Here is a 12,466-nt window from a genome sequence, read left to right as displayed (position 1 = left end):
TTTTTTGGTTCCTGTCCTGGAACTAGCTCTTGTAGACCAGGCTGGCCTCGAACTCACAGAGATCCGTCTGCCTCTGCCCCTGAGTGCTGGGATTAAAGGCATGCGCCACCACCGCCCAGCCCTGGTTATTTTTTTTAAGTGACGTCAGTGGTAGGGTACTTTTCTAGCATGTACAGGTTCTACTACCACAAAAGATGTTTTAATGAACACAACTTTATGCAAATCAATGCTACAAACATGTTTATAATCAATTGGTTTCATTATATAAGTTACGAAGATTCCCACTTCAATTATTTTGCTATATAGCAAATCCATTATTCATAAATGCTGCCAGTTCCTTTTAGGATAAATTATTGCAAATTCTGATTAATGAAATGTCCTTGCATTACTCTCAAGCCACTTTAAGGGTCCTTGTAAGGTGAGGGGTACTCTCAGAAAAATTGTTTGAGAGTAGAAAAGTGAAAATATATCTTGGTTTCTGAAAGCTTTTTGGCAATTCCTTGAGACCTAATAGAGTCCTGACAAGGTAATTGTCCTTTCTCTCACAGCATTAGGAGTTACACCCAAGCCATATTTCAACAAGCAAAGATATCTCCAAAAGTGTGGAAATTGGCCTTGCAGGTTCAGCAAAATCAAGCAAGTATAATAATGTCAAATGCAATATGCCAATAATTTTACATCAGTACAGTAAATGCCCGAAAAGAGACACCTGGGATGAAAACCTGGAGAGTCCCAGAAGTTGACAATTTGCAGATTAATGTCTTCCTCCTCTCTACTCCAGAAGAGAAAACACACAGTCCAGGCATAGTTGTGACTTGCTGCTCAATATTGCTAGGAAATCAAAACTAAGAATAATTCTCCTAGGTATAACTAAAGAGTGCATTGAATTATACCAGATTTCTCACAGCTAAAACCAGAGCCCTACTCATTTGATAATCTCTAAGTAATCCAGGGGTTTTCTAATCTGTACTCCTGCAAACTAAGGGTAATGTTTCCAGTTTTATCCTTTTGACAAAAATGATAAGAATTTGTGACACAAGAGAAGTATCTGAAATTATAATTCTGGTATTCATAAATAAGGTTATACCCACCACTACCTCCAGCTCCTTCTAGTACGCTCCACTCCATACCCCTCCCAGTTTTCTGTCTGTCTCCTTGAGTCAGAATGGCCATCATCAGTAATACAAATAGTGGCATGTATGTGGTGAAGGAGAAACATTTACAAACTTTGGTGAGAATGGAAACTAGTGTAGCTACTATATATACCAGTCTGGAGGTTTCTCAGAAAGCCAGAGATAAAACTATCATAGAACCTGGCGAATACCAAAGGCCATTATATATCACTACAGAGATACTGGCAGATCCGTGTGCACTGTTGCCCCTTTTGCAATAGTAGAATCAATTTATCCTCTTAACTGATAAACAGATAATTAAATATAAAATTCATAAACAATAGAATTTTACTTGGATGTAAAGAGAAACAAAGTCACAAAATTTCTAGGCAAATTGGATGGAACTGGAAAAAATTATACTGAGTGCAGTAACCTAGTCTCAGGAAGACAAACATTACTTGCTATCTCTTATATGTGAAACTCACATTTAAATCTTTTGTTTTGTATATTTAATTTGGAATATATGTGGAAATTAAGTCATTAGATATGGGACCTTCAGGGCTGATGATTAGGGAAGGGAACGGAGTAAAATGTGGGTAAAATGAAAATAGAGAGAATCCCGGAAACAGAAAGATTCAAACATGGAAATGGGTGGGAGTGAGAAAATAAGAGAAGGGGAAAGACTTAACTGAAATGAAATGATAGGGGAAAAAAAACTATGCAGAATCCTACATCTTGATAGTATAATACAGGTGGCATGGAAGGACAGTAGGAAATACTCCGAGGTTAAAGATTTAAGTGAGTATGGAGATTGGGAAATAAGAGAGAACAAAGGATAGGAGGTAAGTTAACCAAAACTGCAAATTTTGATATAAAAAAAAAGATCCATTGGTTTATAAGTTAATTTTTAAGATGTAATATGTCTTTAAAGGAATTGGAATAGATCTATTCTGCCTGGGAAGACTGTATTGCTCCTAGGAGACATGAATTATTAAATGAAAATCTCAATCAGGGAGTTTATTCTTGTGAGTTAGGGAGAGGGGCCCTGAAGTACCCAGAACAACACAGGACATTGCCATTGCTTTTAGTTGCCCATCAAAAGTAAATGGTAAGACCCTATTGCTGAAGACACCACTTAGTATGGGATTCAGGACATAGAGAAATCAACCTTGCTGGCTACCTTTCACAATGCTGAAAGAGTCTAAGTACACCGCTGGGAGAGAAAAACATCAATGGTCTCGCCCACCACTAGGTCCTGGGTGCTACAGTTCTGTTTCTATTTTTTTTTCTGCCAGCACTGAGGACTGAATCCACAGCCCTCTGCATGCAATGCAAATATTTTACCAACTAAGATATATCCCTAACACCATAATCAGAATTTCTTGTTTAAGGAATGTATTCTAGAGGCCTTACTCACACACACACACACACACACACGCACATGCACACGCACGCACATGCACACAGGTTCAGGCACATACATACACAGGGGTTACTGTGTTAGTCAATTAGCATATTAATTTGTTTGATATTTTCACTGTCTATATGTACATCAAAATGCCATGATTATATATAAAATTACAAAAAGTAATCTGTTGCAAGATAGTGTCCTCTATATATGGCAGACAACTGAACCCATGAAATGTCAACAGTATGGTTGCCTAAATAAAACTTGAAAAATAAACAACACCAATTGGCATGCTAACAAGGATGGGGAAAATCTCTCAAGGCTCCATCCCTAGATAACGATCTGTAAGCAATTAATGATTGCTGAGAAGGGGAGATCAGTCTTCCCATGGGTCTTCAATCCCAAAACACATATACATACAATCAACATCAAATAAACTCAGCAAATTGTATATATACGTGTGTGTGTGTGTGTGTGTGTGTGTGTGTGTGTGTGTGTGTGTGTAAAACAATAATAACTAAAGAATAAGAGGCCATGAAGTTGAGAAGAAATAAATGGGAAACTTGAAAGAATTGGAGCGAAGAAAGAGAGGGGTTAAAATTGTGGCAAAACAGTACTTATGTATGAAGGTCTCAGAAAATGAAAAAGCAAAAAAGAGAAATAAAAAATGAGAACATAAAGTGAAGGAGTCATCATTTGGTCAGTGTAATGGTTCTTCTCTCATCAATATCATTTGCTATGAAAACGTGTCATAGTTGTACAACCATGCCTCTCTTAGACACCTTTACCAGCATCAGATTCTAATTATCTGCTAATGGTTTAATTTAACAAGATGTGGCGAGTGTCTTGTTTAAAAAGTCATCCAAAGTAGGTGTGCAGATCCAAGTGGCTTCTTCTGTTTGGCTCTGAATGCAGGCGTCAGACAAGGGTTCTGGTTTCTCATCTTCCTCTGAATGTTTGACAAAATGTAAAGTAAATCAAGAGGCAGTATAACCCCATAAACTTCAAGTAAAAGAACTGGGTACCCAAAGATTTCTGTGTAATGCCTAAAGCCAGATTCCTTTAGGCAAAAGAACTGATGCTGGCTTGAATACAGGAATCCTCAATGTACGCAAAGTGGCACAGATGTGAACTGATAACACAGCACCATTGAAACAGACAGATGGGGAGAGCTAGCAAGTTTTTGTGGTAAATAAAACCCTGTGCTAAGGCCAAGTCTAGAAACAGTATGCAAACAGGCTATTATGAACCAAATGTGACTAGTCACAGTTAGGGAAATAGCTTCACACATGAGACAGAGGAATAATTGGTTACTGTGAAATGGACTTCTCAATTATACCCATACTCACTGCTATCAATCAACATTAGCATGTCAGTATGAAAGCCAGAAATCTCAACATTCTCACTGAGGGTGAGCCAGTCAGTATCACTAAAAATCCAACACAAGCATGTAGTCCATGCCCAGAATGTTGGTCATTTATCCTGAATGTACTTTTTGTTCACTTGACTTATGGCAATCAACTCCGTGTTTGGCATCTGAAAATATCACTTAGTGAGCTGGCAAGAGGGTAGATCCAGTTCATATATATATATTCTTTTATTCACAGAGCAAATTTTAGTATCCTGCTGGATAAATAAAGCATCAAAGTAATAACAGGAGTCAAAGTATACATAACACAGCAATTTGTAGAGCCACTGACATCAGCAAAAAAAAAAAAAGCTATTGAGAATTTGTTTGTTCATTCAACTAGAACTATAGTTAGACTTTATTAGGATTCATAAAAGACAGTGTTTCTATATGAAAGACAAACTGTTGAACGTTACTTCTAAAACCACCAAGTATTCAGACCCCCAGCTGCAACTTAAAATCTTTCCTGGACGGAGTCATGCCTGGTGTCTGGAGAGAGGAAGCCTATCAACTTCCTGGTGACTTCTTTGCTCCCTGGAGTCATCCTTCACTCTTAGAAATAATAAGAAACCAACAATTAATTAGGTCAAAAAGCCTTATTTTTTATTTACTAATCCATAAAGAATTACTTGTCTTGGGAAACCTCTGAAAGTCATGTCTTTGCACATGTGCATCCCTCAGTCGCTTGGCTGTCTGTTTGCCTCGCAGCAAGTCCCACGCTATCGTAAGGACTTGCAGTGATTCAACTGTTGTAGCTGAGCATGTGGGATAGCAGGTTTAGAAAGAACAAAGGTTGAGATTTATCTTCAGTATCTGTTCACATACGCCTGGGTGATTTGGTTGTGACACAGTTACTCATTTGATCCCCTGGGCAGGAATGATTTATGAGGAAAGCTACTCAGTTGGCCAATTTTGGTGCCTTCCGTCTTGAAGCAGATTTTCTAAATATTGGTGTTTGCTCCCTAGTTACCTTGTTGCTTTGGCCCTGCGTAGGTCTTTGATCTTCCTAACTTCATCCTCTACCCTTGGCTCATGCTTGTCTTCACTCTCCATAAAAGGACTCCATACAACTCTCGATACATACTGAATGTCAGCATCAGGAGAGGGTATTTTGTTTTCCTGACCAAATATCTACGACGGTATCGCAGGTTTTGCTTACATGAGCATTCTGACTCTGTAAGCATCTGTGGAAGGCGTAGGCGTCATGTGCTCATCTACACCCTGTGTGCTCCTTATGTAATAGAGATTTCTCCACATTTCAGAATCAACTTAGAGCAATAACAGTCATCACGGGATAACAATTACATCATCTTCAGACTAGTTCTGCTAGGGCAGCTGAGGAGGGCAGCAAAGAATGCTTCACATGTTAGGTGGATATGAGAAAGTGAGCGGGAGCCACTACTCGGACAGGACACCATTCTCAGTAGCCAGAGACCACTCAGCTGTTAACAGCAGATCTAGGGCCAGAATCCACTCCCCTAACTTTTGATTGCCTACTCTTGGGACCATCCTCTTTGGAAGGCAGTGATTCTAATTAAAAGGGAATCCAACAAATGATCATGTGCTCACACTTTCATCTTCAAAGCTCATTTATCCTTTTTATTGTATAACATATTTGATGATACAACATTTTATATCAAAATTTCAACCTTTTAGTAAATTTTATTATTGTTGTGTGTGAGAGATGTGTTTGTGTAAATTCAGGGATTACTCGGTGGAGCTGGTTCTCTCCTTCCACTCCACTGAATTCTGGGACATGAACTCAGCAGATCATTAAGTTTGCACGATAAATGCTTTTATCGTCCAAACCATGTCTCCAGTGTGACAATTTAAATTTTAACTGCTCCACTGAGCCTTAAGTAAGAATGACTGTACTGTGGCTTGTTTCTAATAACTCTAGGGATAAATGAATTCATGTTTGAGAAGGCCATCAACTGGTTTATGTATAATACTGTGATTTCTCATAAAGACAAATGCTGTTCTTCAACTATCATCCTCAATATTCCATACAAAAATATTTAATCATTAAACTGACTGCTTAATATTTTCTAAAAGTGTATCTTTAACAATTTTGCCATAATAAATGAGCTAATTTACTAGTGAGCATAGAATTTTGATATTCCAGTGTGAATCATAATATATATTGGTAGTTACACTGAGGGAAGCATGTTTATAATGGTCCTAAACATTGTAACAACATTGCGCACTCTTAGATCTCAATAGCAGCTCTTCCAATCCTGTGGGTACAAGCTCCATCTCATCACTTGTGTGTTTTTCTGTTCTCAGACCTGAATTTATTTATTTCCTGAGTTGCCAGAAGCAACACACAGCACAGTCATTCTGACTCAAGGTTTGCGGGGACAGTTATAGGCTTAAATTGTCACACTGGAGAGATGGCTCAGTAGATAAAGTCATTTATCATGCAAATATAATCAAATCTATTATCGAGGAAAAATGCCAAGTAAAGATATAATGTAAGAGCTGTTGTTTTTAATTTTCTAACAGCCAAATTATTATTTAAACGCATAATCAATATAAAATTTCTTGGTATTATTTTTTTTACATTCATATTACATCTCAGTGTGCACACTAAATTTTCCGTGACTGGAGTCGAATGAAATCCTATTAAAATACTGACACTGTATTTAGTAAGAAATATTTATAAGTATTTTAATTTTAAGGCTAAAATGAAAGTAATGAAATTCAAATATAATTTAGAATTCAGTTCTTAAATTTCGCTGACTACATATAGCTAGTAGCTATGATGCTGGATCTAGAAGATGAAATGATTAAAAGCCAAATTCGGGAAGTATTAAACTGTGCTACCAGCAAGAAGTAATATGATTAAAGTATTTAAGAAGAGATCAGTAAGCAGTGATATAAAAGGCTATGGGCCAAGCATGGTGAGACACACCTATAATCCTAGCACTCAGGGAGATAAGATAGGAGGCTCACTAAGTTGAAGGCAGCCAGGGCTACGTAGTAAGAGGATGTCAACGAAAAGAAAGAGAAAGAAGAAAGAAGGTGGTGGGAAAATGAGGGAGTAAAGGAAAAGGGAGGTGAGGAGGAAGACAGGAAGAAAGGTCATGATAATTAAAACATATATTTAGAAAGGTCAAATTATCTCTGTTGAGTTTTATCTGAGAAATCTTTAAATTTTGGTTTTCTTATCTGTAAAGTAATATTACCGGCAGTAATGGAAGCCTAACATTAAATGCAATCATTTAGATAGCAGCCTTCCTAGAATATCTAGTATATTCCAAGGTTCGATAAAGTCCACCATCATCATTAGTAGTTGTAGAAGTTCTGGAATCTGTGTGTATTTAGGTGAATGACATCTCTAAAAGGGTTGTAACCATTAATTGTGAGATATAGGAATTGGGGGTGTGTTTTATAAACTTTATTCTATTGCATTATAAAATGCATATCAAACAGGCATAAGTATATATAACGGAATGGATTTTTACAAAACAAACATACCTGTGTACCCAACAACATCCAAATACAGAAAATTCAGAGAAAGCCAAAATCCTTCTCATGGTCAAAAATGAAACAAAAAACAAACAAAAAAAACTATCACTCTCCTGACATTCAAAGGTTATAGATTTGCTAACTGTATATAAATGAATACATAACCCACACTCAAAAGAGTCCAGCTTCTTTCATAAAAATGTATCCATTATAAAATACCAAAAAAGTATTTTTGTCTTTTATTAAGTTACATTCAACTATATTTCCAAAATTAATATATTCATTTAATAACAAGTGGGCTTTTTGAGTTGTTTCTAGATTGGGACTGTGACCAAAATTCTTGATATGCTATAGGACTCTGTTGAAGTATGCTTAATGGAATGTGAGTTTTTAAACTTAAAAGCGAGAATCACTCCTCATGTAATTTCCGCTTAGGTACCTTGGATAAGCACAAGGAACTGGAGGAGCTCATGGCTAAGTTCTTGAATGTAGAAGCAGTGATGACCTTTGGGATGGGATTTGCAACCAACGCAATGAATATCCCTATACTTGTTGGAAAGGTAAGAAATTGTTGTTATGTGTCTTCTTCTGCTGTATGTATAATCTAATGGATACATAGACAATACACCTGTGTATTATCTTAAAAATTACATCTTCATGGAAATCCTCTATCAGAAACTTTGCCAAAACAGTCCTTTTCTCAAGATCAAAATCTTTGCATAAATACATCAGCATAGGCTAGCAAATCCTCATGATCATCCCAGTTATTATGTTGCCAAACTAAATATGGATCAAATGTCATCTTCAATAGTAGCTTAGATAATCTGAAGTTTTAAGGACTTGCAGCTGCATTTGTCATGTAGCAAGCACATACTAAGCATGACTTTAGACCAAAGATTTTCCAAGCCACTTGTTCATTCATCAATTGGCTGACTAATTATTGAGATTCCACGTGGCATGGCATGAAGCCACGCACAGGATATAAAAGGATGAACAAGATCCCTGCCTTGTAAATTTAAGTGTTCACATTAGAGTGGAGAAACAATATACTAAATAAAATTGGATGGGTACTACAGGAAAAGAGAGCTGGCAGCTCTTCTTGAGATACCTTGCAGTGGCTATACTAGAATTATGAAAAGAGGGCATTGATATACTATCATTGATATTGTTCTTGAACCAATAAAGAAGGGATTGCATGTACAAAGCAGAGAGTGTGGAGGAACTAAACACAGGCTCATGATCCAAAAAGAGACCAACAATGAAGGCATATGCCAAATCACAAAGAACTTCAGAGCATAAATTATGCCAGAATGTTTAAGGATATCCCTGAGAAAGAAATGAGAGGTGGACTGCATCATGTTAAATAAGCAAGTACAATAAACCAGATTTATGCTACTAAAAATGCAATGATAGCTAAGTGTATATGTGATCTAAAATTGGATTCTGTGAATTTCATTGAAAAAAGTAAAGATAACACCATTAGAAGTATTAGAATAGTTAGGGAAATGATTAATTTTAGTGACATATTAGATGCTGATATATAATATATGTAACATTTAATAAAAAATTTGGAACTTTGTGGCAATAACAACTGCCACGTTTATAGTAATTACACAGGTAAAGAACACAGATTTGAGGTATCATGATGTTTACAGCAATTCTCAAATGTTTCAAAAGAAAAAAATCATAGACACATATTTTTCAGTGTGAAGATAAGACGAGTTTGCTGGCTTTCGCCTCAAAAACAAAACATTTTGTATGTGAAATTATCAAAATATAAGGGGGGGGGACTCAATTCCAGGTCACCACAGGAAACAAAAGAGAGCCATCATTTCTTTTCATTTTTGGTATCCTTAAAAAGCTCTATATGTATGCATTTTAAATTTTTAAAGAAAAATAAATTTACAAGCATTATGGATGAGTAGCAGTATTTTCCACCCACCACACACTGGCCTTCCATGCTTGCACACTTTTCCAAATATCCAGTTTTTAGCTGTAAAACACAGATGATTCTGTCTCTTTGAGCTGTTAGCACAGGCAAAATGAGCATACAAGATAAGAGTTTGAAATGCCTTACTGTAAAATGCCTCCCGAGCTTCCCGTAGGACTAATGAGAACCTTCCAAATAATCTAGCACAGAATCAGGTACCAAATAGTCTATAGCCCTCTGCCACACATCAGTCCTCCAGTCACAGTCTTCAATCCTTTAGACTCTGACTGATGCTTAAACATGATCTTTCTGTTGAAAACCATCTGTGAATGTTCCAGTGGAGACGCAACGTCTTACAAACAGCTGCCATCTCCCTGAGCCAGCTAAAGGACTAGAGAGCTAGCTGAAAGATTAGATTTTGTTTATATATATAAATACCAGCTAAAGTTCAACCTTTTCAAATAAAATAGAGTCCAGGCTTAACATGGGTTTTGGTGTCTTCTAGTTCCCATATGTTGTCTTTTCTTTTGTCATCTTGTGGTTTGTGTTTGTTTTCTGCCTAGGGATGCCTTATTTTAAGTGATGAGTTAAACCACACGTCTATCATCCTGGGGGCTCGACTCTCAGGTGCAACCATAAGACCCTTCAAACACAACAGTGAGTATCTGAGCATTTACCTAGAATACACTGGCTTGCTCCTAGGCAAAGGTCAAGGTTATTCGTGATATTTTTGTCTTTGCTTTTCATACTGGCAACTTAACCTAATGAAAAACAATTATGCTTATATTCACTGCTGGCTTGTTAATCTCTGATGACCTGGAACAAATGGCTGAAGTATATTAAACATCCAGATTGCTAAGTGTTACCAAAACACATAAATGTCACAGTTAGTGGTCTTGCGGCGTGATCTCTGAAGATGTGATTGATACCTTAGGATGCCAATTAATTATCAGATGTGTCACAAGTCTGCCCTTCCTGTAACCTTGTCTTGGAAAAGTTCAAAGATTTTACATTTTGGGCCATGTGTAAGTAAAAAGCATTCTTCTTGGTATAATGCTAGTTTTCCCTATCCCTACATACAAAATGTTAATGTCTGTATCCCCCTAATAGTCTTAGACTTTATTAAAATATCCTTTCAGAAGCTAGAGAGATGGATCTGGTGGTTTAGAACATGTAATTCTCTTGTAGAGAACCCAGGTTCAATTCCCAGCACATACATGGTAGCTTACAACCAACTACAACTCCAGGTAACAAGGGTCCAGATATCCTCTTCTGACCACAGTGGGTACCATGAACACAAATGGTACACATACATACATGCAGAAAAAAAACATTCAGAGACATAAAACAAAATAAAAATAAATCTCAGAAGATTTTTGAATGCCCTTCCAGGCTCTGTTTGAAGTGACTAAGTAGTGAAGAAGATGCAGAGGGCTATTCCTTCACTCTTTGTAGGTCAGATCAGACACCATTAGAAGTCTCTGGAAAACAACTTAAAAGAAACAGGCCATGGCTGGAAGCACCTATGTTCTCTGATCCAGATGTACTCCTCAATTGTGCCACTTTCTGCAAATCCTTTCATCTTTCATTCAAAGTCCTCATCTGTAAAGCTAGGGAAGACGTTGACCTATATGACCTGTTAAAGCTCTGCTTCTGGCACATTTAGCACCAGAGGCTTCCTTTCATTTTGTGTGCATGCTCATACAAGTCCACACATCCACATGCACATACACACACACACCCCTACAAGAACACACACATTAGCATACTTCCTTTTATTTCTTAAGGCCTTTCTCTCTTTCTTTCCATTCCCCTCAACTTTCCTTGTTTCTTCGCCTCAGCACACGCCTTCCTTCAAAGAATTCACAGAGACTAAAGGAAAAGAAGACTGGTTATGAACAGGAAGGATTATCCAAAGATCAGTTGTCTCATTGAGAGAGGAGAGAATTCACACGAGGGTTCTCAAGTGAATTCAATCAGTCCCTTTTCTAACTAGTGGAGTGTTCAACCAAAAACCTGCTCTAACTGAAACAGGGCTCGGGTAGGGGTGGATATTGTGTTCAGTGAAGTTGTCCTATTACCAGGGAATAAAAACCTGATAAATCGAAGAGGTGGAGGAGCGACGAGCTGACCTTCACTCCACGGTTCCCAGATCGAAGAGCACATGACATCTCTTAACTTCCCTCCCTACTCCTTTCTGTGCAGCTCCTCTATTTATAGTCCTGCCTTTTCTATGGCTAATTCCAACTAGTCGCTGGCTCTGTTCCCTGCCTCAAGGTTGACTTTCATAACACAGTTTCAGGGTATCAAATATCCCCCAACAGGTGGGAAGTGACATATATTGGGAAACTACATTCAGCGTCTGTGAACAGATTGCTATGATGGGGGAAGGACCAGGGCGAGGCACTCCAGAAGAACAGGACTGCAGATATGTGGCTCAAATCTGATATAGTTCAATGTAATTAAAAATATGTTGGCCTCTTTTTTTGTATTTGCAACAAATATTCAACTTTTCATTTTATTATTGATAAAATAAATCTCTTAAGTGATATTGATTTTCCATCTATTATCACATCCAGTTTCACATTATATAGGTATTACTAAAAATTCATGTTTGAAATACACATTTTTGGGGGACTTAAGGCGTATATTTGTGCTGGGTATGATGGTTTCTTCCAGGAAGCCTAACACTCAGGAATCTCAGTTAAGAGGATTGTGAGTTCAAAGCCAGGCTGATATTCATAATGAAGCTCTCCTGAGACAAGGATGAAGCCAAAGAAGAAACAGTAACGCTTTTACTAAGTGGCCAGTCAAATTCCTTTGGTGTTAGCACAAATGCAATGTGTGTCTTTGCATCTTTAGCATGACAGATGACTGGTAGTAGAAGCTTATACCTGGAAATGAATAAGCCATATATACGGTTAACACAATAATCTCACTTCTAAAATAGACAGAGCTGGGTTGTGATTTATTTGGAACAAGTGAGCTGGGTCATTGTCAAGATTGATTACTTATTTCTTCATTCCATTCTACTAAAATGTAGTTTGTGGTCCAAACTATAAAATATAGGCATCTAGGGACCATCCATGGCAGATAAACGATTGTTCCCATCTCCAGACCAACTTAAAACAAATCTT

The 12,466-nt window shown here is 37.4% G+C and overlaps 1 protein-coding gene across 1 annotated transcript in view; it reads left to right on the top strand.

The window, feature by feature from the left end:
- Positions 1-12,466, top strand: part of Sptlc3 (serine palmitoyltransferase long chain base subunit 3) — a 117,526-nt gene that overhangs the window by 44,207 nt on the left and 60,853 nt on the right. Inside the window, exons 5-6 of the mRNA XM_005365533.1 lie at positions 7,835-7,959; positions 9,893-9,986. Coding sequence (XP_005365590.1) covers positions 7,835-7,959; positions 9,893-9,986 — 219 coding nt within the window. The remainder of the gene's footprint in view (positions 1-7,834; positions 7,960-9,892; positions 9,987-12,466) is intronic.

This window comes from Microtus ochrogaster, unplaced genomic scaffold (genome assembly GCF_000317375.1).
Source record: "Microtus ochrogaster isolate Prairie Vole_2 unplaced genomic scaffold, MicOch1.0 UNK3, whole genome shotgun sequence".
Classification (NCBI taxonomy): Eukaryota; Metazoa; Chordata; class Mammalia; order Rodentia; family Cricetidae; genus Microtus; species Microtus ochrogaster.
Note: the sequence above shows the minus strand (reverse complement) of the source record. Positions and strands in the feature narration are given on the sequence as shown.